General features: G+C 31.7%; 2 protein-coding genes across 3 annotated transcripts; both read right to left on the bottom strand.

The window, feature by feature from the left end:
• Nucleotides 1–14,100: 14,100 nt before the first annotated feature.
• On the bottom strand, nt 14,101–21,115 carry LOC149412230 (uncharacterized). 2 transcript variants are annotated; one of them, XM_089645748.1, is made up of 3 exons: nt 18,317–21,115; nt 17,362–17,432; nt 14,101–15,455 (listed from the first exon to the last, which is right to left on the bottom strand). In XM_089645748.1, exons 1-3 carry the CDS (start codon nt 18,338–18,340, stop codon nt 15,101–15,103), a joined length of 450 nt encoding a protein of 149 aa, XP_089501874.1. In that variant the 5' UTR covers nt 18,341–21,115; the 3' UTR covers nt 14,101–15,100. The 2 variants fall into 2 exon arrangements, with proteins under 2 accessions (XP_089501874.1, XP_089501875.1); XM_089645749.1 differs by having other exon boundaries at nt 14,101–15,443.
• Nucleotides 21,116–21,340: 225 nt separating this feature from the next.
• On the bottom strand, nt 21,341–24,691 carry LOC149412229 (uncharacterized). Its single transcript, XM_089645917.1, has 2 exons — nt 24,552–24,691; nt 21,341–22,262 (listed from the first exon to the last, which is right to left on the bottom strand). Exon 2 carries the CDS (start codon nt 22,260–22,262, stop codon nt 21,993–21,995), a length of 270 nt encoding a protein of 89 aa, XP_089502043.1. The 5' UTR covers nt 24,552–24,691; the 3' UTR covers nt 21,341–21,992.
• Between the last annotated feature and the right edge of the window lie 2,950 nt (nt 24,692–27,641).

Here is a 27,641-nt window from a genome sequence, read left to right as displayed (position 1 = left end):
ATATGAAATAAAATCTTAATTCTTATAACCCCAAGAAGTGGAATAGAAAGCGTTTTAATTAAAAATCATTTAATTAAATTATTACACATAAATAATAGTCAGTTAGAACAGTTATTCCCTATTGGCTAAACTACATAACGAACTTAATATTATATAGCTAGTATGTACTTATGGCAAAACGTTTAAAACTTCGAGATTTAATTGATAACAAATTCATAACATAGGGTAATCTTAAAAGTTGGTCAGTCAAATTTATTTGGTACATTCTAGCCAATTGTGAGTTTATGAGTGATCATTGTATTGTGCATTTAAATTAAACATTTTTCAGGAAAGGGACGATGGTATAATAACAATTAAAATACATTTTCATATTAAATTAATGGTGTGCATTAGTCATAATTGTAATTGGTGTTATATTCACACAATTTATTGGTAAACTAGCGGCTGTTTTGGAGACCGACTTAATAAAGATTTAAAAAAATTATAAATACTAAATACATTGTTCTAAACCTCTTTTTAGTTATTCAGACTGTTTACAAGAATTGAACCTTCCTTTGCCAGGAAAACATAAACTCTTTTAACCTACCTAGGTACTCGTATTTTAAAACTATTAACTACCTACCTAGTTTATTTTATAGTTTTGCTCTGACAAAGCAAGGGTTGCAGTTAAACCGATTGACATCTCAAATAAAGATAACCGTTGCAAATAAATAAAATTGCTTAGGTTTTTGTGAAAGCCAAAATTTAAAAAAATATATTTTTAAATATTTTAAAACAAAACAGATCTATTCAAAAAGTATAAAAACAGTTTAATTTTTTATGTATCAGACAAAATGGCCAGTCATAACCAGTGACAGATTTAATTAAATCAAATAAAACACTTTGTTTATTAACCACGATTTTTTTTATTATTACATCTACCGGTTTCGCTTCAGTCGAGCTTCATCAGGATGTGAAATATAACTATTTATTACTATAATAACTATAACTGTATATATATATAACTATAATAACTATAATTATAGTTACATTTCACATCCTGATGAAGCTCGACTGAAGCGAAACCGGTAGATACAATAATAAAAAAAATTGTGGTTAATAAACAAAGTGTTTTATTTGATTTAATATATAATGTCTAACCACAAAGTGATTGCTTCCTACGAAAAAAGAAAGATTTAATGTTTTTTATGCTTAGATGGTGGTATGACTTTTCCATGTTTGTCCACCTTGTGTATGTGATGGTGATGAAAGTGTTCATGTTCATGTTCTTCGGCTTCAGCCTCCATCTCTTCTTGCTCGGGCACCTCTTCGTGGGCCTCGTGGACCTCCAGCTTCTCCGGCTGCTTGTGGATGTGGATAGTCTTGTAGACTGTGTGCATGTGCTTCACGTTCTTTATCTTGTACGGGACGTGGATGACGACCCTGTTGCGTTTGCTGTGAGAACAAACATTAAATAAGAGTCAAATAAATATCATCAAATCACATCAGTCATCGCCAACGCAAGTATTCATGATTAAACGGAAAAAATATTAAAATTCAAGTCGCTATTTAAATTGTCATATTGCATCGCAAACAGTAGATATTTTGATAGAATAATTTTTTCAACTAAAATGATTAATACTTTTTTTCAAATTTAAGCGTTTTAAGGACGGGTTGTTTCGGAGAATTTGAACAATTCATCAAATTTCAACGTTCATTTTCGGGTTCTGTGAAAGTCCTATTCAAGTTCTGTTATTATATCATTATAGGCTAGTTGCTTGACAAAACTGAAATAAAAACAGAACTTGAAAAAATCTTTCACAGAACTTGAAAATGAACGTTGAAATTTGATGAATTGTTCAAATTCTCCGAAACAACCCGTCCTTAATGTTTAAGTGCTACATTTTATTCAAAAATAATGTTGTTCCAAAATGAAAATAATATTGATAAACTTAATATTGTAGCTGTTTAGGTACCTAATAAATTCAACATATAATAAATAAATACATTCAACAGTAGTTTGTAAACGTGCATTATCAGAAATACATTAAGCGTCAAAATAAAAATCACCAAGAATAGACATATTATGTACATTAGGATTTGAAGAAAAATATACTTTTAGTTAGCTTTAAAAGGAAAACTGGAAGACTATGAACTCACTTACCCACAGTCGGAAGATTGGATCATCACCGCCAATATGAAGCCTAGTAAAACCAGCTGAAATGATTGTCAAATGATTAGTGACATAATATAACTATAAATCATGATAGATATAATAATATGAAGTGTGCTGAAGTAGAAATTTTTATCGATAATTTATGAGGATTCAGAAAAAAATAATATTCTGCTATTGTTACTTATTATAGTATGTATCATTTGTATCTCTCTTTATGTCTCTTTTGTTTATTGTGTCTCTGCATTATTTGTCATTTGATGAGTTTTATATAATTTTGTATTTATATTTAGATATTATGTAGCCTTTGACTGAGAGGTTTTTTAAATTTATTTAACCGAGTTTTATAACTGGAAGTTATAAAACGTAAGTGACAACATCTGTAGAATCCAGTATAAATGACTAAATAATAACGGTTGCTAATTTGTATATTATTTTTTTTTTAAATCTACAAAATGGTCAAAATATCTTGTTTTGATTGTTTAAATCTACAAAAAAAAACAAGATCAAAAAAAAATATTGTTACCATAAGCATTTGAAATGATTATTTCTATTATTACTGCTTGTGAATTGAATTTCTTGACAAAGATGTCAGTGCACTCACTAACCTTTTTTACTGGGAATAAAAGCTAGGCATTTAATCGTACGTCGACAATGCACAAATTGACTCCCGCTATCTACGAGAATAATAATTAATGATTCTTGTGCACGGCTTCTAATCTATTTTAAAGTAACAAGAAACGGGCACACAATGGTGCAACTTAGAGTCATTACTATTTCTTCTTGATGAAAGTCAGATAAAAGGAGCAATAATTGTACCTGCATGTACACGGTACATCAGTCTACCTACCTGCCTAGAATTATATTTAGATATTTTAAGAAATCACTTAAAGTTAAAAGAGACCATAATCCAATTCAAATATTATAAAAATTAGCGAATTTGCTTTGTTTTTAAATATATTATGCTTAAAATAAATATGTATATTTTTTAAATTGTGATAATGTTACAAGTACATCAACAATATATATATTTTAACAAAATTCGATTTGTCTGATTTGATTAAACTTTTTCTGTATGGAAAGGTTACATTAACTCAACACTAATTCCCAGATGTTTCACGGATATTCAAATATTACATTGTCATCAAATGGCCATTCAGCACGATTTTGTTTTTTATGACATTTGAAAGGTCCCCATTAAACACACATGATAGTTGCTGATCACAATTTGTTCAAAAGTTGAAACGGTATTAAAAAACAAAATGGCGCAGAATGGCCATTTGATGACAATGTTACATTTAATTTGTGTGAAATACTGGTTCTAAGAGAATGTGTACGAACCTACCCTTGGAGGAAATAAATACACTATTCCTCAATGAACCTACCTAATAATTTTTTTTTTTTTTTTAATATTAAATTCCACAAAATGATTTTGTAGTTCTTTGATAATTAATTACTCGTCAAATATTTTGAGTCGCTTTAAATACACGTCAAAACACAGAAGTCAGTCTTGCAGGAAATAACAGTAGGTAGCAATGGCGGGAATCCATGTAATTATAAAAACCAACAAAGCATGATTATACGCTCGGAACACGCCAATGCCTTGTACTTCCTCGACGGAACCAAATAACACTTCTTCTATTGTACACTTTCACTGAAGGAGAAAAAATATACATAATATGCATGATGTATGATGCTAATAGTTGAAGATTTAATTAATTCACAGATATCTATTCAAATTTTCCTTATTGTACGGAACCATCTTTTATAACATGCGATACTCACTTTTCTATTTATCGCGAAATTCTTTAACTCCTCGTAATAATTTGTTCGCTTTTTGGAACAACTCATATGGTCTCATAAAAATCGTCGTTTCTCCCTTAAACTAGTGGTTAGAAATATGATCTAAACGTTGTTGGAAAGAAAAAACACCACGTTCTATTTTCAAATATAGAAGTTAATCACAAAAGAATTAAAATTTGCACCTGATGAAACCAAAAGTTCCGACCGCAATTTGAAAAAAAAAGATTACACTTATTTATAGTTTTTTATTGTATGAAACGACAAAAAAACTGAGGTGACAGTAATGTGGTGTGACATTTTTATAATTAAATGTGTGTGTTTTAATGTATTTTTTTCGTTGGACTAGAGTTACAATAACTCACAGACCGAAATTACCATATTTAGTTAGGTAGGTATCTACCTACTTGCATAAGTAAAAAATTAAACGCATGTATTTTATTCTTCAAAATATTCCGTATTCCCGGTTGAGTTCCAACTATCATAAAAATGTAAAATTTCCATAATAGAAAAAAGACCGAACGTGTTTTATAAGGACTTGTCATTTTGTGACACATATGGCACAACGTGACTCAATGACGAAAATGCCACTACGTGATCCAACGGGTTAGGTAAGTACTTATTAGTTTTGAAAATCATAATAATTTTCGAACAATCACTTGTGCATCTCTCCAAATTAATAATAAAAATTCAACTAATACACTTACTTGAAAAAAATAATACTCATATAAATAAAATAAAATAAAATCCCCATACATCAAACACTTATCCTCCTACTACAAATTCAAACAACATAGGTATGAAAAAAAACATTTTTGAATCAACCTATAACACAAGATATTCCAACCAATCCAAATATACTATTCCAACAACAAGAACCTCAATGGCGCAGTCGCAATTTAATTTTCTTGCTCCTAAAATCTTCAACAATTTACCAACAGAAATAAAGTCAATTGCCAAATACGACAGTTTCAGGAAGGCGCTAGGGGATTTCTTGATGATTGAGTGAGATAGTGTCGGTAACCTGCTTCTCTTACTAGGATAGAGGTGTATATATTGTTTACATGTGTGAGGCATAAGATACATGCATGTGAGTATATGTATGTATATGTATATGCATATATACATGTATGTATGTATGTACATATACTTGCGTGTGCATGTGTATGTATGTTTGTACATATGTGTACTACTTTACATATTTGTATTTATTTAATAGAAAACATTGTGAGTTATTGAAAACATTTTTTTACCAATTTTTTTTTTTTTTTATAATTCTACAAAAATATTTTTACACTAGACTTAAATTCAAACTAACCATTCCTCCATTGGTCACCATGAAACAGGCAGATGCCTAGTATGGTGCTCTAATGTATCTTCTCTAAAGAAATTTATTAATCATGTAACATGTACTTATAAATAAATGTTAATCCCGTTATGTACACTAAAAGGAATCGACATTTGTAACTAATACTTGTCCATCGCATTCGTGTTTAAGTTTTTTTTCATCTTATTGATATTTGTATTATCTTGTACGCCGCGCACCGCATTTAATTAATATTAATAATTAATAATGATAAAACATGACATGTCATATCCTGATAACGATATCAAGGTTTTTTAATTTTCTTCATAATACATAAATATGAGTACACTCCGTGGTATGTATTGAAAATGTGAAGATTTGTACAACGGAATCAACTTTACTTTATATGCACTCATTCATTCTATTGAATATTTTTTCGAATACGTTTAAGGGGATTAACTTATCAGCAGCGTTCAACGCTCATAATTATGTAGTGAGAATTTTACCAAATTATACCCAAATAAATGTTTCGAAATAGGTATGTACAGTGTGGCAAAATAGTACCTGCAGATACTTTTCAGAATAAGAAATAAATTTGAGTATTTTCTTTTTGTCTTGATTTAAAACAGTGTGAGATATATGAGGATACTTGAAAGAATGCAAAGCTGATGTAAGCGTATGATTAAGATTTAAAAAGAGACGCTTAGATTGTTTGGACAAGTAGAGCAAATGAACGAAAAATGGACTATAAGGAGAATATATGACGAGAATGTGAATGCAAGAAAAAGTCGGGGACGCTCGAGGAAGAACTACCCCGTAATACCAGGATTATGAATTTACTATGTATTATTATTAACCCGACTATTAATGTTTATATTGTTCCGTTAACGCTATTAAAAAAATAAATGCAATATAATTCTAGTGTTTTATTTTTTGGGGTATAATGCCGTGTTTTTTTAGGAAACGTTTTTATTTTTATTTAGTCAACGTTTTGGACAGCATTACAGTGTCCTTCATCAAGTCAGTTATATATCCTATATACTCTCGTCTAAAGAAAGAGGTAGCGCAACACGCATAATACCCCAAAAATTCTTAATAATTATTTTAGTCGTGAAAATCTCAAATCATAACTGCAATATAAATACAAATGACTTTTGTTCATTGTGTCTCTGCATTATTTGTCATTTGATGAGTTTTATATAATTTTGTATTTATATGTAGATATTATGTAGCCTTTGACTGGGAGGTTTTTTAAATTTATTTAACAGAGTTTTATAACTGGAAGTTATAAAACGTAAGTGAGTTGTCACTTGTTGTCAGATGTTGATCTGTAGAATCCAGTATAAATTACTAAATAATAACTGTTGCTAATTTGTATATTATTTAAAAATATCTTGTTTTTACTATAAATATCTTTGACTAAATTGCAAATACAACATAAGGGCAAAAAAGCTTCCTGTACTATGGTAGTAAAGTATATAACAAAATCCCTCTCTCATTAAAAACACAAGAGTATTATAACATTTAAATCTGAAATAAAAACCTGTTTATGAAACTTAGGTAGATCAGAAATAGAAAATATACTGACACTAAATACAGACTGAAACCAAAACGATTCAACTGCATTAAAAATACTATGTAACATATTTATAATTATTTCAGAAAATTCTCAGCTCGGGAGATTCCGTGAGGAGATGATTTTCTCTATTGGTTACAAAAAAATTAAGATAGTGAAACGATTATTATTATTGTTATTAAACATTGAATAACGCAATTTCCTTCCCTAGCTGCTTGGCCATCGACAATAATATTGTCGATGTAATCGTTGAACACATATCTAAATTAAAAGATTGATGTATTAGGAATAATTATTCTTATGTTTAACAGATGGATTTAAAACATTTTAAAATTATCTTATTATTATCATCTTAAAGCTACCTACAAGTAAAAGCCTTCTGGACGTTAAATAATAAATAAATAAATTTCTTCCCATTTTCAAAAACTCTTAGCCTGCTGGTGAAGTCGACTTTTATAGGTTTAGATACTTTGTCAAAATTATTTCAGTCAATTTATTATTTCGAAAGATCAGTGAGGTATGTAGTTTGCATAATTTCAATTAATTCTTTATTTAGTTACAATAATATGTACTTTCAAATTTTATCGTACTAATTCAATATATTTTAAAATTTTAAAAGACTTAATTTTTGTCTTGTTCCTCGATTAATCTTGTAAGAATCATTACCATCCCTTTGAAAGGAGATTCAAATGCAATCCTATTGTCGTATGAATCTGTGTTTGGAGTTCTCACTATGTTATCAACGATATTTTTACAGTATGAACAAATTTGGTTTGACTAATTATCTTGTAAATTGCTAGAACAGAAAGGGAGCATTTCAATTGGTATAATTAAAAACGCATAAGATAAGGTTGCATACACAGCGAAAATAAGTACGCCTTTTTATCAAAATACTGTTAAAATGTGACTGCATGACCATTTTCCATTATTATTATATTTTTAATTATTATAATTACGACTTCCTCTAAACACATTCGTGCTTTACTGATAATATTTTTTTAAATTTTTCAGTCGCGATTTAAACAAGAAAAAAACAATTTGATCAGATTTTTAATAAATCAAAAATGTTTCATATCACTAAGTTTTCTCCGTGTATAAAAATATCAGAGTAACAATCAGTGCAAAAGGGTGAAAGTATAACGGTATATAATTAATCACCCAACAATGATGATATATTTTCTAAGTACTAACGTAATCGTTCATTCATTGAAAAACTGCAAGGAATTTGCCCAATGTTCGAAATTGTAAACATGGTTGAATATTCCCAACTATCGCAAAATTGATGTTTAATAAAAAAAAAAACAATAAGTATTCACACTCTTACCGCAAATCTGACATCCATTCTGTGTTTGTTCTTTCCTAACAAAATACAAGCTGTTTGCACTTCAGTGAATCGATCTTGAATGATAAATCGCAATCGGTGGCCGTTTATTTATAGAGCCCATCCAATTATTGTTGCCCAGTTAATGTAGGTTCCTTCGGCGAACGTAATTCTAAGCAACGAAGAAATTGTGATGGAAAATGTACGGAAAGTATGTTGCGTTATGGGAAAATTACTGTTTCTTGAAACGGAGAAGATTTATTTATTTGCGGAAAAAAGTTTAGTCATGGTGCAGAAGCGACTCTTTCATAAATATATTGTAGGATGCCATTTTTGGAATAGATTTTCTACGATTGAAACCCATAAATTGATTAATATATATCAGTGAATCTATGCATTACTACAAATAATAAATATTGATATTGGGTAAGATTTTTAATGTGTTCACTATATTCTTGTGTATTCTTGCCATTCGCCCTCAAACATGCTTTCTTCGGGGTAACAGTGAGGTAAGAAAACACCGAAATAATAAACTTCAGAAAGATAACAACATGAAATAACAGTTCTTACTTATGAATATTACAGGAGGACTAGTGTAAAAAATATCTATTGTGGAAGAGTGAGAAGTAACTGCACAGTCGTAGATTTTATTTTTTAAGAATCTAAATGTTTCCAAAATGACAAAAATATATCCTGCTGGATCATTTTAAAAATCTGAAGTAAGAACTTGCACTAGAGCCATAAAACAATTACATGTAAGATCCCAATTTGTGAAAACTTCTGAGGGTACAACGCAATAATTCAATTCCTTACCCGGTAACATTAAAAGTTCCTTTAAACGGATCATTGATCACCTCCAATAAACCTATCTATCAAGAGTTATAATGTCTAGGTATGAAAAAAAAATTATAATGTTTTTTTAGAAAGTTTTTTATAATGTCTAGGTATGAAAAACAGAAATGTGTATGAATGTGCATTTACATATGAATATTGCATTGTTTGTGTATACACATGGTGTCTGGTAAATAGTGGTACCAGAGGAAAACTTGCTAATCGAAATCGCACAGAGACCCACAAAATTTCGGCAGCTAAAGGTTTAAAAAAACTTTTGAAACCAGATCCAAGCTTCGAATCATTTTCAAAGACAATAAACATGTGAAAACAGCCAAGACATCTTCTTCGACTCGTTTTAATGTGGAACGAGCTTCCGGTATCTGTTTTTCAAGATCCATTCAATAAATCCCTTCCTACAGCCCCTACCTTAACCCGCCTCACGACGCTTCCTAACCTGGTGACGACATAGCTTCCTTGCATTTACACCGTACAGACAGGGGCGCTCTTACGAGGTGTCACTTAAAAAAACATGGCTACTGATTTTGTTAAAATTGTGCCTAAAAAAAACCTCGATTCCGGTACCAATCCAAAAACCGTTCAAATGAAAAAAAAATTATACCACGAAATCGACTTTAAATGTGATACGCATCAGGTTCATGCTTAACAAATTATTATAAGCAATAATTAGTCGCCTGATATACGTTCAGGTACTTACCTATATATCCATACAAATTGAAAATATCTCCCGGGAATTGAACCCGCACTTTCTGATGTCCGGTCAGGTGCTCTGGACCACTGAGCTACGTCAGTTTAATTCCAACACGCCAAATAATTCGATATTTACTAGTACTTCAATCAACAATTACTGTTTATTATATTTTTTCACTTGTAAACAACGAACTTTATTTTTTAAAGATATTTTCATATTGAATTGATATTTCAGGAGACTAATTATTGCTTATAATAATTTATTATCCTTTGTGCTATGCATACAATATATAGTCTTATAAACATTAGTTTATCATTAAAAAAAATAGGTTCATACTTATATCACTATTTAGTATTTACAAAGTAAACCTCGAAACAAAGAGCTTAAAGCTCAAAGCTCAAATAAATAAAATAAATTACAGAAAAAGTCGGGGATGCCTGAGGAAGACGTGGCACGATCAAGTAAATCAAATATTCATGTGTGGTAAAATGAAGCGTATGTATGACGAGGAAGTAAACGGTCTCGTGGTCGCTCGAGGAAGACATATCACGTTCAAGTGAAACGTATGTATAAGGCTGATATTAGCCAAACGGATAAGATTAAGAAATGGACGCTTAGATTGTTTGAAGAGTGCAATGGGATAACATGACGTAGAATGGTAGTACCCGGAGATGCCTGATGAAGACGTAACACAATCAAATTAATCGAACACTTAAAAAATTCATATTTGTAATAATCATTATCAATATTATTATCTCCTTCTTACCCCGAGTAATGCGGGGTTCACTCTAGTTAATATTTTTTTTAAATAGGAAGATATGTAGGTAATGAAGAAATATGTAAAATGTCAGGTAGGTGAATTCATTTTTATTTATTTTATTATCCCATGCTTTATGTACCATTATTTTCTCCAAGTTGTTGAAAAGGGAATAAACCGGTGCTTTATATAGAATTCGAACCTAATAATCCACAATAAAATATTGTATTTGTAATTCAGTATCAATCCGTATTTTCTGGGTTGGTGGTGCTCTTTTGTTTTTGATATTTGAATTACACTAAAAGTAAGGAAAAGCTTAAGTAAAATGAATAAATCATTTTTTAATTGTAAGTTTATTATACAATGCGTTATTATCGGTAGGTGATTTCCAACTGACCGTGCAATTATGTTCAGGTAATTACCTATTTCATTTCTACGCTTTTATTGCAATATTACAAAAAAGGCGTAAGCGCTACCGAAGCGCTAATAAGCATTAAATTATTATCAAGCATTATCAAGGAAATAAAAGTAATTAATAACAGCAATGCAGGTAAGAGTGTTTCCGTTTTGCGTTTCTACGCGAATTTCCGTGGCTGATACCTGTGAGAATTTCCACGAAGAAAATACGCTAGTCAAAACATACGTACTTTAAAAGTATGAAGGTTATGTTAACGTAACTCGACAATAAAGCCCGAATTACACATGCCGAGTGCTCGGGCAAGTCACTCGCTTTGTTACTCGGGCGAGCAACTTATTGGAGAGTAGAGGTGATCGTATGTAGAAGAGGGTGGGCGAGTTAGTTCATTTAGATTAGTTTAAAGTGCTGTTAAGAGGAAGCTACAAGCCAAAAATGTGTATATTCTTGGTATATACCTTATATTGTAGGTGATAGGCATTAAAATCGCTTGAAAAACGGAGTCTAGAAACGTTCGATTTCAAGCACAAAACTGTTTTTTATTTATTTTGTAAATAATTTTATAAGAAAGCAAATAAGTTATAAAATTGAAACTGTCACAGATAATCTTATCTATAATACTGTATGTTTTAAAGTTTTTTCATTTATGCGTTCATACATTTCCATAGAAAAAAATATTTTTTAGTAGTTTACATTTATGTTTTTTTATTGAGTAATTTTTTTTTATTTATTTGTATTCTACTCAAGCGAAACGATAGGAAAACCTTCAATTTATCTAAAGCATATTTTTGGTGTTCATAATGAACAAGAATTTATTATAAAGATTAATTAAAATAGTAATTTAGCCTTAAGCTTCGCCTTAACGTGGTTTTGCGAGGGAGGAAAACGAAAAAAAAAGTTTTACAACAATTGTCACACACTCCTCAAAATTCAATTTTTTTATTTATTTTTCTTTCACTGACTGACTCGGCTGAGATCAAGTAAGGCGCAGAGTTGAATATGCAGGTGGAGGGGGTACTTACTCGACCGAGGCCTTGCTTCTATCCACTGTCTCGCTTGAATCACTCGTTCGTTACTAGGCCGAGTATTGACTGTAATGATCGCATCAGCCGAGCACTCAGCAGGTGTAATTCGGGCATTACTTTGCATGTATTAAGGTGGTTACACACGACGAACATAATAAACTTATAATTAATTACTAGACTACTTAATCACTTTTTTTCTGAGGTAGATTTTTCATTTAAAGTTCAGTGACTTTAAGATTGCAGTTAAAAAAATTAAGAGAAGATCGCGTCTCAACTGATGTAATAAATTATCATAATGTTTTTAACTGTGAATTTTGTGAAATGTAATTGGATTAACTCTTTTTTATTTACTTTTTTCTTATTAACGCCCACTTGTATTTTTATTATATTTTATTTGAAAGAAAATTAATACTTTGTACATTTTGGAGGGTTATTTCAATCGCCATGCTAAGGATTCCCCTGTGTTATGGCGGGTGATAATTCATATATTATATTTGCCGTGTGTAAGTACTGTGTGACTTTAGTTTCAAAATTATAACTAAAATATGAGATTTAATTGAGATCCCATTTTTAACGCTCTTGTTGAATGCACAACAATTTTATTCTATTACTGTTTCTTCTTACGAACAAAATATTATTACTAGCCCATTTTTGAAAGGTTCATCATACTTGACACACCATATCAATTATTCTCATATTAAGGAGATGCATAGCCTGTTAGACACACGTAATCCTACTCGAATCACGCTTTTCTCTACCAGCTGTGTTAGATAAAGGGCAAACCAAAAAAGATTCAACTTACAGAGGAGTGATCTCGCGACGTCAAGGTTTTTTGTTTCTGGATACTTGGTTTCCAACTGGTAATATTATACAAGGTGTCCGAGGTTAAAGTGCACAGTATTCGGTGGATAAAGTGCACAGTCTGCACGACAGTAGAAGTTAAAATAAAAAATATTTTTTTGGTATACATCATTGTTTTTTCAATACGAAAATATTTTTCCAATGGAGATTTGTTTCTATACAACCATTTATTTCAAATGTATACTATCGTATAGAATCGTATACAAACGTTAGTGCACTTTACCCCCAGACACACTGTATAATGATGCTTAATAACATTTTTGCACAGTGCAGTGAAAGTCAAATTCTAAACCTCCCGATTGTGTTTCAAAGCAGAAAATGTGGATTAAATCATCTCAATCTATGAAGATACATATTTTCTTTCCATATGATTGAACATTATTCTTAAAATATCAAGTAGGTAGGTACAGATAAAAAAGCAGACACTAAATACAAGTGAATGGTTTTCCCACGTTTTTTTTTAATTAAATTACACAGTTCGTCCACATCGTATATCACTTCTTCATACATTTTCACAGTCGTTGACGTTTTGTGGGAACTTTGAGGCTACTCATATAGACTCATTAGAGCAAACGATAGTAGAAAGACTTCAAAATCATTCTTCAACAGTTGATTGTAATACCTAATACATAAATTCTCTTCAATTATTTTAATTTAGTTCAAGGATGCTTGTTTTCTAATCAAGTATTGTATTTTATTCCTTTTAAAAGTGCTGAAATAATTATTACACAGAATAAGTCAAAGCGTTACCTATATTCTTTCGTGTCAAACCTCCGATCGCAGACTCGCTTCCTGGCGAGGGTAAATGAAAATATATTGGTTTTATTTGTTTTTGCTCACCATAAATTTATTGACACCCATAAAGAAATGCTCTGATGATCGACTTAGTGGAACAACCTTTCAGAATTAAAACTTAGCTTGAAATGGATATAGATATTATTTATTATTTATTTATTTATTTATTTTTCATGTTCTCCGTAAAACGGTTATTCACCAATACATTATGGAGAAGATTACAAATTAGACAAAAAGTATAGCAAAACACATAAAAAGGTCAGTTTCACTACTTTGTGACATACGTCAAAAGATAATTGTTAAACTGCCTGTAGGTTACGTTAAAAATGTCGATGGTCAATGCAGACTCGTTGAGCAGTTCAGTCGCTCTGCGCGTAGTATCCACATCTGTAACCCCATTTCTCATGTTGGGGATGCCATAGTTCCACTGTGACTGTGCAGCTTGAACTCTTGTGCGATAGCATCTAAGAATAATAAAAATAGGATTGGATATTCATTTAAAAAAAACGTACTTTAAACACAGAAGAAATTTTATTTCATAATCGACATATTTATATATTCCTACACACAGTAGCACTAAATATGAATGAGCAGTCTTTTATTAAATATATCAGTCTCCTAATCCAACACGGAGAAAAATTAGTAATGCTGATTTATTAAAATCTTGCTAAAAACGAGACAGCAGGCCGTTTCCTAATAAAATTTTAAAACTTTCCGAATACATCGGAGCACGTGTTCATACACCCACGTTTGCCCTATTATATATAATTTATTTTATCAACACGCGTTACAATGTCGCGTTAGTACATTCCTTTTTTATTAAAAGTTTTACATGAAACCTAGAAATTCATTCATTTAAGGCCTGCAGCCCCATTTTTAACAGGATTACGAATAATTGGAAGAGATTGTTGATAAATTAGCAATATTTTATATAAGTAAGTTTTCTCCGTGAATATTCTACATAAGCTAACCTAACTTTAAAGATCAAAGCGTTTCAATTTTTGCCTAAAAGATCGCTGATTAAGAACAATAATAAATAATAATACCTAAGCTGAGATTTCCAGAACAACATTGTTTAATTCTAAATTACCAGATGTGTTTTTGGTAAGTACTCAACAGTTTTAACATTATATAAAGTTATCTCTGATAGGTATTTTAAATAAATAAACTCTTCAAAATTGTGCAATATTGTTGCACGCAAATACATTAATCACACCTTTTTCAACCTATAAAACCATTTTTAATAAATACATTTTATATATACTGAAATTATACACTGACCACAAAAATTCCAACAATCGAGTAAAGTTGAATAATATAATATGGTAAGTTGAAATAAGTTTAAGTTGAAGAGTGCGTAAATATTTTTTTAAATAAATAAATCTTTATATGTACTCTGACAAAATAATCCAACAACACGTACCAATCAAGTGATTTTGATATTAGTTGATGTTTGCGGATGGCCCAAGAGGTAATAAGTGTCAAGTGCTAGTTCAAGGCCAGTCGCAAAGACATTGAAGGCCGCATCAGACACAACGTCCCCAACGAGTCAGTTCTTGTTAGACTGGTCGACGCTCTGAATCGGCTGAGCCTGGGTTAGATACTGTTGTTGAGCCGGCTGAGCGAGATACGGTCCTTGCGCCTCGTGGAGTTTATCAGCCTCCTCCGCTGATACGGGGCACATGCAGGGGACGAGCTGCACGTGTTGCAAGGACACGGGCTGCAAGCTGGCCTGCAGGGGGACGCTGATGGGGATGGGCGGGTAGTCCACGGTGGATGGCTGGTAGGCCTTGCGCTGCTCCCACACGCTGGGCGAGTAGCCGTAGCCGCGGTACGCCTGCGACACCTGGGCCAGCTGGCCGGGCACCCAGGCCTTCGGGGACAGGGACTGCCTGTAATATTGCCTTCAACATTATTGTGAGATCGCGTCTACCTTCCAATTGACATGTACTTAGACTTATTTAAAACAACTGAGAACAATAACATCAAAGACAGCAATCAAAGCAATTTAAAAATATGACAAATATATTTTTTTTAATTAATGAGTTGTCAAAATAATTCCATAGAACTACTTGAAACAATATTTCTATAAGTTTTAATTATTCTCGGTGGAGTTTGCTATCTTTATATATACCGCTCAATTAAAATTTCGACTGTCAAATTGTGGAGGATTTCACCGTAATAATAAAATGGTATTTTTTGTCAAAGTTCACAATTCTTACTTTTTCTAACTAAAAACTAACTGTTTCCTTATTCTAATTTTAGAAAAACGGTCGGTGGCAACTCTCGAACAAAGGTTGCTTTAGCTATGCGCGGACAATCGAGTTTTTATTTATTTATTATGGAGCAATTGAATTTTATCTAACGCCCGTCAAAGCAACCAGTAACCAGAACAAATGTGTAATTTATATAATCATAATATTAGTTACACATTTTAAATAATTATAATTATAATAAACTTCATAAAGAGCATATAACAAAGTAAATATCAATCTAATAATGTTTGAATGAACTAAAATAAAGAAAAAGTTGAAAGATTACTTAAGGCGGAATGATTTTTAGATTGTCTGTGTCCTAAACTATTCAGAACTATTCAGCCACAACATTATTCCAGCAATTTTTATTCATTCCTCAGTAAAAAAACTTACAGAAAACTGACACTTGTTTTCTATTATAATGTAACTAGCTGACGTCTACCCGGCGTTGCTTGGGGTTATCCTTAAGAAATAAACATATACCACAGTGGACTTTTGTACAATTCCGTAGTACATTGTTTTAATTGTCATTAAATCATTATTTTAAGCGTCCGATAATAATTTGACTTGATTACAAAACATCGTCTTTTCTCTGCTTTCTGTGAACATAATAGTGAAAACCCTGTCAAAATCTTTGCTTCCTTAATAAGATAAACTATAATACAAACAGACATACACGAAAAGCGACTTTATTTTATACTATTTAGAGATTGTCATAATTTTTCCTCTATAAATGTTTTTCTGGTGGAATATATTAAACCCTTCGGTATAACAGTAAGTAGTTAATCCATTCGCCACAAACTAAACGATGTCGACTGTGTAGTTCATATAAACCGTAGCTACTGGATTAATAATAATATATCGGTACGCAATAGCAACTCCAAAGCGGAAATCTCAAGCCGTATGATTTTAGCGTATTTTATTATGATACATTTTAAACTTATTTCCACTTTTTTTGTATTTCTGATTTCAGCCTACTACGGCTGTCTTCAGACTGGTACAAATTTTCTTCAAACTATGGTAAATAGTATATATACAGCATTTGGTCAAAAGTTAAAAAAAAATAGAAAATTTAAATTATTTCAACATTTCACTATAGTGAAATTCCAATAAAAAAATTATTGTATCTTGAATTTTTAGGTACTTAAACGCTACTATTTTCGGTTCACAATGAGTTTTTGAGAGCTTTGAAGACTAGCTTAACCTGCGGAACGCCAATGGGTCTCTGGAGAACTTTCGAGTATTCTAACATGATTCTTATTAGAATAATTTGCGATGCGATTTTGACCTTAATGGTTCTAAAAATATATATAAAAACAAAATCAGCATCGTTTGTGCTAATAAAACGTTAGTTTTCACTAACATATTTTTGTTTTATGCTCCGTCCTTCAACAGGTTAATACATTTTAGAATTATTTTGTGCACTAAAGTGTTAAAATCTAGTCCCGGTTGTGGTATTCAATTCCAAATTGTATAATTAGACGAAAGGTTGATATTAAGGGTTAAATGAAATGAAGGGTTTTGGTTTAATATATTCATGAAATGTGCGACTCACGGTTCAGCACCCCATCTCAGGAAGAAGGCATCAGCAAGAGCAAAGAATGCCAGCGCCAAACAAACATGAATCTGAAACAATTAGATTATTTAATTAACACTATCTGACAGTTACTATTAGACCCACAAAATAGATAATAATATTATATCATTAGTAGTCATAGGTAGACAGTTTTTTGGGTTGATATTCATGCACAAAGAAACTGTACGTAATCATAATTATTATAATTACGGTATTGACCAAATATTGGCAAATGATTTAGTAGTTTAACTGCCCCAAGAAGTTACGCTTGTGTCCGAAGCTAGTTAGTAATAATTAAGTAATAATTAGATTTTATCCACTGATTGTTATGACAACACTTCATGTTTAACATATCACATTATTGAATTTGTGTGAAAATTAACGGGCAGAAAATGATTCAACGAATAATTTAATATGTATAAAAATAATATAGAATTTAGCAGAAAGCACGATGCAATAAAAATTAAATTAACAGTTTTATAAACAATCGCTTAATGGACAGTTAATATCGCTTGTTGTAATTATACTTTATTAGGAAGTTACCCGCTGATCTTTTCTACTTTAGTAGTAATAATTGTTTCTACTTTTAACTTCACTTACGAGTACAAAGTATTCTACAATAAACGCTTGATTTAATGCGTTGAGACGTAATATTATAAATTTTTTTTGTTGCGTTGAAAAACTTTACAAAATAATTGTTTATTTGAACAAAACCATTATATGATTTAATTAATCGCAAAATAAATACAGATACATTAATACTACTATATAAAAATAAGTTGCAGTCAATTAATAAAAAATTATAACAAAATATCTCGAAGAAAAAAATCGCATAAATATTGGTTACATAATATAATATGCACAAACATAAAAAATATATGGGACGCCATAAATACACATTAAAATTAGAAACCAATAAAAAATGTTATCTTACCGTTATCCTGATGTCCATATTCATTGCACAAATTCAATTTAAACTGGTACAAGAAGTTAAAATATTCTAATAATAGAATATGAAATGAATTTAAAGAAAGAGTAGAAGGTTCAGTAACTCTGGTGAGCTTGAAAGTCCAGTAACGAATGATGGCTAGGTTCGGGAGGATTCTGGTTTTATATGGGCCTAATCTAGCCCTTATCCCCTCCCCTCTCTGATACCTGCCCTTCGTCTAGAGAACACCCAGTCAGGTCCGATCGTATCACTAATTCTCTAGGACCTGAAAGCTTAAGTGTGTTTTAACCGTAGATTATTGGCATCTTAGAGCGCACTTAACACAGTAGTGTATGTAATAGTACTTTAAAACTTACACTTACCTTTATTTTAATTAGCAGTAAGATCTTCTTATAAATGATGCACTAACGAATATTAGTGGTATAATAAAGTTTTATAAAAACTTATGAACTAAAAGGGCTAGTGAAAACGCAAATAGAGTAAAACGGTATATTTTGTTAATCATCAATCATCAAACATTTTAATTTACGTTGGGTTTGATGATGTGCGCAATGCAAAATATTCCTGCGTAATGTAATACGTAAAAATCATTCTTGTTCAATGAACTTTTAATTTTCAAAATTGGAACTGTTTATGGGAACTAAAGTGGGTGCCAAAATTATTTTATTTCAATAACTATTCCATATTTGAAATGTGTATTTCTTTTGTTTAAAATTATGACTGATTTAAATCAGTCAAAAATTTACAGGTTAACTGACGGTGTTCATTCGACAGGTAAATTTCTGATCGTCTCTCTAATTATTAATTCATAGGCAATGATTCCGGGGCAATATTTCATAAATACTTTCAACTTTACAAATACTACATTTTTACTTGGTTCTCAACTAGTATACACATATTTACAATATTTATATATTACTTACCTGGCTTAGCCCAGGTTTATACATTTTTTATTATTAACACTCTTAGTGGGCGATGTGGACTTATTTCTCTATTTATGATTTTGAAGGTCTAAATAACAAAATATATTATACTTCTAAGTTGTAAGAAGTTGCATTAACCTAAAAACTCAAGACAGAAAATGTTTGCAAATTTAAAGATACTACTTTCGTTTTGATAGTGGTATTTTATATATCAGAAGCAGAAGAGATTTTCTGCTTCATAGTCGAGATATCAAAGGAGAAACAAAAATTTAGATTTTGGTTCTAGAGCAGGTCTCCAATATGAATTTTAATTTTTAATCGTCATTTAACATGCTTAAGGCTTCAATGCGGAATTTTAAAATTACTGTACCTGAATAGCCAAGTACCTATTTGCCAATCAACCTCTCAACGTCTCCTTCTCGTTACCTTAATATTTTTCCATCCACTAGATACATTAGGTACTCAGATAGTTAGTTATGATAATAGCAGTATTAATTACTGGCCCGTCTAAAATTAAGGGATATCACAATTCGAATTTTGAAAAAGACAATTCAAATATTTTTCCGTTATAATAATATTTGTATAAGTAGGCAGATGCCTACTTGATTACTTTTCTAAATTTTTCAAATAATCAGTTCCAATTTTTTAAAATGAAACTCTAATTCATCTAGAGTTCACTGTACCAGAATTACATTCAGTCACACAACCAAAATATGTATTTTGTATTGTATCAAGTAAACAATGGTCCAGAACCATTGGCCAAAAAAATATGCATTTTCTTCACCTTATTCTTAAATGAACGACTCATAGCGGCTGTTCTATAAATATAAGGTTTAAATTTGTCACTTCAAATATTCCAAAAAAAATCATTTTAATTAACTTTCTAATAATTAAAAATCTTTATAGCGGAAAATTTTGTAACATCATTCTTTTTTTTCGTTAATTTTCTAGCATCGTTACAACACGAGTTCCTTAAATGTAATGTATTTTGTTATAATTTGCTCTAAGTTGAATGTTCTGCGCGTGTAATAGCTTTCATAAATAAGTACTATGCGATTAAAACATTTAAAGTACCTACCTACCTGGGTTTTTGTACTAGGAAGTAAGTACCAGGTGAATAGGTAAGTTGGACAGAAAGTTAACAATCGTACGCCTTGAAAATTACAATGTTGGGGAGCCTAGAAGGTACTCATAAGGTAAGATTAGAATCCAAACTAATATTTAAAAAAAATACGATACAATGATTCAACATGCCATAAAAATATTTTTTCGGAGAAATTGCGACTCCAAGTCCGTTTTGGTCGATTTACAGACGCTTGACAGAGGTTTGTCTTTAAATTTATCAGGAAAAAAGGGTCTCAACACATATTAACCTTCACATTATTTTAAAATATCATCTTCAGCTTCTATTAGGCACATTGAACAATTGAATATGTCTAGCATGGCGCGAGTAGTGCCTACCGTATAGTCCTGGTTGAGATCACTGTGTCAATTCATGCCAACAACCACCTTGAGTTTACGCTGACACATAATTATTTATGTGAGAAATTTGTCGTTTGTCGAAAGATACTAACGAAATAAACAAACCGATACGTTGGCGAGAACTCCTTCAAACATACCCACCATTATAATATTAGTATTTTTAGCTAGAAACCTATATCTGTACACAATACAAGATACTAAATTACAAAATTAAAATTGATACCTTACTTATAAAACTTAATATATTCATATATCAAAAAGAGTTAGTTTCAAGATCTAGATAAATAAATGATAAATCTTCTATCACAATGAGATAATAATAGAAGATCGAAAAAAGTTTATCTTAATCTTAAGTAGGTACGGTTCCGTAGCACAAATATAAAAGCACATATATCTATAAATTGTATTAGAGCAAATAATTTGTCGAATGGTTTCTTATAATAAGATATAAAATATTGCTAATTTATTAAGAATCTCTTCAAAACGGGATTGCAGGCCTTTAACGAATGAATTGACAGGTTTTCTAATAAATTTAAGTAAAACACGAATGTATTATCGCAACGTGTTAAATATACATAAAAATTCAAATATTTTCGCATTTCGTCATTGTATATTATCAGGGCAAACGCATAAACACGTATTCAGATAAATTATGAATGTACTAAAAGTTTATTAGGAAACGTCCTGCAATCCCGCTTTTAATAAATCTGCAATACTCATTTACTCCTTTTATAGTGGGAGGTAGCACGTTTACGCGTATCTTAGAGGGTGTTGAATGAAATATTGTCACCTTCTTTAGAGTGATCACTAATAAGCTGTGTGGTTTGTAAATTAATGAGAAACGGAGATAAAGGGTCATTGAAACATGACACCCACAACTATGGAGAATTAGTAAGACGCAAGGCAATGAAGAAAGATATGATATGCGTGAAATAGAAAGGATGAGAGATGACAGGGTATTAGAATTAAGGTGCTAAACATATCTAAGTTGAAGACTTTTTGGGTACACTAAACATTAAACAAATTTTATCTTTGATTCGCCTTGTTCTGTACACAGACTTCAGGACCCAACTGCAAAACTCTAACCGCTCCGTTACAGATGTTTTGGACGAATGGGCTCAGCAAAAACAAGGAAACGGAGGTTTCAAGTTACAAGTCAGGGAGAGTATGGGAAAATATGAAAACGGAAGCCAAAAATTAAAAATAATTAATATTTTATTATCTCAATAAGTTACAAAACAATAATATATTTATGATTACTTGTCAAAATTGAATCGCCTTCCTCCGTCGAACCTGTAGCCGTAGGCGGCCGAGTTCTTGGCGTCGACCAGCGCGGGGTGGCGGTGCTTGAAGAAGGTACCGTGGGCGTGCGGCGCGCGCGCAGCGCTGCCGGTCACCGCGTTGGGGTAGAAGGCTTCGAACTGCCCCTTGGGGAGCAGAATCTCCGCTATTTCCGGATCATCTGGATCGTACGCACTCGCGCTCAACAACATCAGGGATAAGGATATTAGGACGTAGGGCGCCATCTGCCGTTTTAAATGGTAAACACAATGTTTTATTAAATTCAACATAATCAATCTGCCACATATCTCAGATTATTGTGATCACCACACAACCGATCTAACTGCTAGAGGAACTTGGAATACTAAGTTTTAGAACATTTTGTGAGAAAGAAGGATATGAGATAGGGTAAGAAGCAGGAATCGAGGATAGTTGAAATATTTTCTTATAAATCTTATTATAATGTCTCTTATGATGTATGGTGTTCATATATATAATTTTTGTCATCTTTACTGCAAGTTAAAGAGGATAGGAACGTAAAGAGTGATAAAAAACTTTATGACTTTTTAATGTGTACATTCCGAAAGTCTTTTTAGTATCTATGATACAATCATAAGTCAAGCTGAGATTATGAGTAGGTTATGCGTGAGATCACAGTGTTTATGATAAAAAAATAATTAAATAATGTGATAATAATTACAAGTTTAACAAAAAAATAACCCCTTAACTCATTAATTGCACAGATAATATCTAAAGCATAGCTAATAAGATAATACTTCTTGTGTACCTATCTATAACAATTTACGCATAGAAATAATAAAATAAAAATAAATATTGGACAATTTTTATAGCGCCGCATTTGTGAGTTATCACCTCAGGGGCGCTTTACAGTTGATGCAGGTATTAAAAAAATATAAAAATGCCGTGAATGTGCAAATATAATATAATATATACCGTAAATATAATTATTATATTTACAAGGCGAGAAATAAGCGTGTCGGCGTTTATACGGTCAATAACGTCGTAATTACAAGTTCAAAACGCGAACAAGTGGAAGTCGTGTAGCGAGCAATGAGACAAGCAAGCGAGGCAACAGAAATCAGGCAGGAGTATTGTTTCCGTGCTTTCACCCTCGCTGCTCATAGAGCCTTTTGCTGCTGGTTATTCGTGCACTAACCTTGGCTCGGCATTGTTTCTATACGCAAGTAGTACCTACTTACACGTAGAAATTCGTCAAGCTGACGACAATTTTAATTTAACACCTGCGTTACGAATAACCTGACGAAATTTCAAAATCTTCTTAACCATCATCATTAAAAACGGAGGAAAACGTTGGTTGTGTTACTTTGCATAAATAGAAGATCACTGTCGACACAGCTTGCACTTATAAACATTAATTTAGAAATAAGTAACTTGTAGTTATTGTAAGGTCGACTGTGTTGAGAATGGAAGATAATATACTCAGCGCTACCTTTGTTAATTTTTTTTTTATTTATCTAGATAATAATTATTATAGTGGTTTTTGAAAAGCCTATTATCAGGGCCGGCCGTGTGCGGCGCTATTGGATCAGTCCGCTCCGGGCGCCGTATTGCCAATGCGCTGATAATACCTAACACCTAACAGTCCTAACACATCACTTGAGATTTTGTTATAAAAACTGCGCTACACAAAAATAGAAATCTTCAGAATCTTATTGATTACAATGATAACCTACCTAGGCTTCTACTGGTTTTGACAAGGGGCGCCAAAATTTTGCCTCAGGGTCGACCCTGCCTACTATCTTTCTCTGGAATTCTTTAAAAGTTCCACAAACCGGACTATAAGAAATCCTCACATAATTATAAATACTTATTTTGCTAAATTTTACAAATGTAGTACTAATTTAGATATATTAAAATAATATTAATATGACAGTGTAATGCTATCCGAAACATTGGCTAACGATGATGGATGCGTAACACGATATAATAACCCAAAAATAAATCACTGTAAATCACCCGAAATTTGGATAGAATAAATTTTATTTCGTTAACTTAGTAGACCTCTTAAATTTAAATTAAATCAAATCAAACAGCATACATACATTTTACAACTCTACGTATAAAGAAAATTATAACTAGTTAAGTACTTTGGTACCTCACAAGTACTTATTTTTGATATTTTAATGTTAAGTGGTATTAAAAGTTTTTGACCAAATAATAATAAGAGATATGATTACTTTTATTTGCAACTTCATACTCACCACAAGCAGTAATTCATTTTCAAGAAAATTAGTAAATTATTTATACCTATGTAAGTAAGTAGAAAACTTGGTTAATTAATTTATTAGTAGGTAGGTTTATGAAGTAGACCAAGAAATATATTCATATAGATGTAATTCAGTACGATAATACATAGAATATAGATATTTTAAATAATTTTATTAGAAAATTCTATTTACTTCCTAACCAATAAATAACCTTCAAAACACGAATGTAAAATATTTTTCTCAATCTTTTGCGATTAAATAACATAAACGTGAAAATCATTTTACCTTTAATGCTTGAAATGTTAAATCACCTTTCGATTTCGACTTGACACATTAATTATTAATTAATCTTTATAATAACGACAACATCTTGGACAACTTATAAAACAGTGCGATTATTATGGCAAACCAAAACCAAAACTTTCTCTGTCTAGTGGGTGGGGCCACTCGCCCCTGAACTTTTTTAAATCAGCGAAGGCTCGCACCAATATTTTACAGCTTTTACACACGGTGCATAGATGTCACTAATAGGATATGCTGCCAGAGATTATGATGGAATAATTGAGATAATATCTGACAAAAAGTACATAAATATTTATACTTAATAATGACTCTCTACTTGACCCTACGCAGTCCCATGATGGAGTGTGCTGAAGACAGGTTTTTCAGCACTCAGTTTATGTCGATTCCTTACTGACCCTTGGGGCAATGGCCTAAGTAAATTATTCAAAACATATTAATATTGTATATGAATAAGAAGGCTATAAGTGTACTCATATCATCATTTATTAGTTTAATGTCTACTGAGATTGGATCGTAGGTGTTGAAATCCAGGGAGGTTTTCTCTAATGAGCGGTTATGTTTGTCTTCTCCAACACTCGATCGGCGGAGGTAGTGTTTCCATTGCAACCGGAAACCCTTAGGCCCATTGTCCACACAGTCGCCTTTTGAAGGATGCATGTAACCTACAAATGAAGATAGGCGTATTTTGCATATTTGTTATGCCCACGCTGCTTCATGCAATAGTCAGTCAGTTACAAAACGTCTCAGTTTTCTTTCAACTAGCATCGAGAAAGCACGTCTTTGGTTGTGAAAACGTCTAGTGATGATGATGAAGTGATTATAGCATACAATTTTATTAGAAGACGACGAAACAGGCGAAGAAAGTACTGGATTCATCCATACATCGAAAGAAATATAAATTGTAGATTGTTTGTTGCTGCCGGAGAGTTATCAGAAGATGATTCTGTATTTCAATCATTTTACCGAATGACTAAACATACGTACCAAAATTTAGTCTCTACTGTTGGACCACTGATACAAAGACAAAATACTGCAAGTGACATGTTGCCGCGCGCACTGCATTACGAACGCATGACGAGCGGATGACGCGACGTTGCCACTTCGTGGACACAGATTTCATTGTTTCTACGCAAGATGCAAGCATTCATCTTGCAATCGTCAATTGACGAAAGCGTGCGTATGACGTGCGGTTACGTGGACAAAGGGCCTTACTCGTCTTATATTTCTGCTATTCAGTTAATTGCGCCCCATTGCTGGCCACTTATAAATAAATGGATGTTGCACTATAAACCTTTCATGAATAAATTGTAGACAGAGAGGAGGCCGTTACCCTTTGTGAGATTCGGATTCCATTTGTCCGATTTCGATCAACTCAGTGACAGTTGAGCGTCATATCCACCATATTACAAAAAGATATTGACATAAATTCTATGAACGTTCTCAAAATTTTGCCAGAGTGGACAATATTATTAGGTTCTCTAGACTTTTTTTCTAGACTCACACTTTTTTTCTAAGAGCAACTAGTTGACAACAAAATTTATAGTGATCGACTTGAAAAAGGCTTATATTTTTTGTTCTTAAACCGGGACAATTTCTCAAGAACTATGCACCTGTCTCGACATGGGAACCTCCCAGTTATAGAGGCTTGGCAAAAACCAATTGAATAATATTTTACCTATCAGGATTAATAGTACATTAAAGAAAAAATCTTTCATTTTCACAGCGGTGAAAACTATTCCCGTGTTCTGACAGTAGCTACATAATCATATTGACTGGTCGATTGCGACTGGCGCTCTGGCCATCCCTGCTTTAGAGTTAAGTAATTTATAAATAACAATAATTGAAAATTTTAATATTATTGTAGAAAGCAATCACTTTGTGGTTTGATATATTTAATAAAATAAAATAAAATACTTTTTGTTTTAAAGCCACGAGTTTTTAATAATTTTTATAACCGACCGGTTTCGCTTTACTCAAGCATCTTCAGGGTCTCATTCATCTTCATTACTGTAATAATTTGTAATTTGTGGTTTTAAAACAAAAAGTATTTTATTTTATTTTATGAAAATTTTAATAATGATTGATTGAGTAAGCCAAGTTAAGCAAATAAAACTCCTTCAAAGGAGAAAAGAGAAAACTAAGGGTATTTTTAGTATCACATTTATTTATGAAAAATATTTAATTAACACAATTTAACCTAGAAAATAAAATATTAATGTAATAATGTATTCATCTTGATAATCACATATAAGATATCATTTTTTTTAAGTATGTTTAGTAGATACATTCAATGAAGCTAAAAACTTGACTAATGATGACCGTAATAGAATATGAATTTATATTAATATACATATACCTATATTATAGTTTTACACACATTTAGAATCAAAGTTGTAACACAGTAATTTGCACTGGAATTTTAGCATTATCTTGTAAAGACAATACTCACACACATTATGCCTGTGACAGAATACGCTATAAGCGTGCAATATTTTTGTGGGTTAGCCTACATCAGCATATAGCTCGCCATACATTCCCATTGGTAGTGTAAGGCAAGCTATATGCTGAAATAGGCCAAGCCATGGTGCATATAGCGTAATGTGTCATCTACCTTAAACTTGTTACACACTATGAATATAATATGTGGGCGTGGTCTATCTAATGATATAAAGTCAACATAGACGGGTAATATGTGACGGTTGTATGGGATTGTATAGCCCAGCACACAAATGCTTACATATTATATCCCTTGTGCATAACAATCTTTATTTGTACATCGTATTATTAGAATATAAGTTTCATACATTCAAAACATTTCGGTCTTAGCCGGAAAGCTATCTTTCTGCTGACACTCATTAGTCAATTATTGAAGATTCTTTTAAATATACCTACCTAGCAATATCTTACTTTGGAATTTTATACCGTACAGAAAAATACTTTTTTATAATAAATCTAAATAATTTGGGTCTTATGTATATATAACCCAATGCCTTTTCAGGGGTAAATTTTGCATATTTAAAAAAAAAACCACATAAATTAACTGTGAGAGTAAAATGGCCATTGTCTTTAGTA

The sequence above is a fragment of the Hesperophylax consimilis genome, chromosome 23, assembly GCF_061612785.1.
Source record: "Hesperophylax consimilis isolate HC1 chromosome 23, BYU_Hcon_1.0, whole genome shotgun sequence".
Taxonomy (NCBI): Eukaryota; Metazoa; Arthropoda; class Insecta; order Trichoptera; family Limnephilidae; genus Hesperophylax; species Hesperophylax consimilis.
The sequence above is the reverse complement of the archived record's forward strand: the minus strand, read 5'-3'. Positions and strand labels throughout refer to the sequence as shown.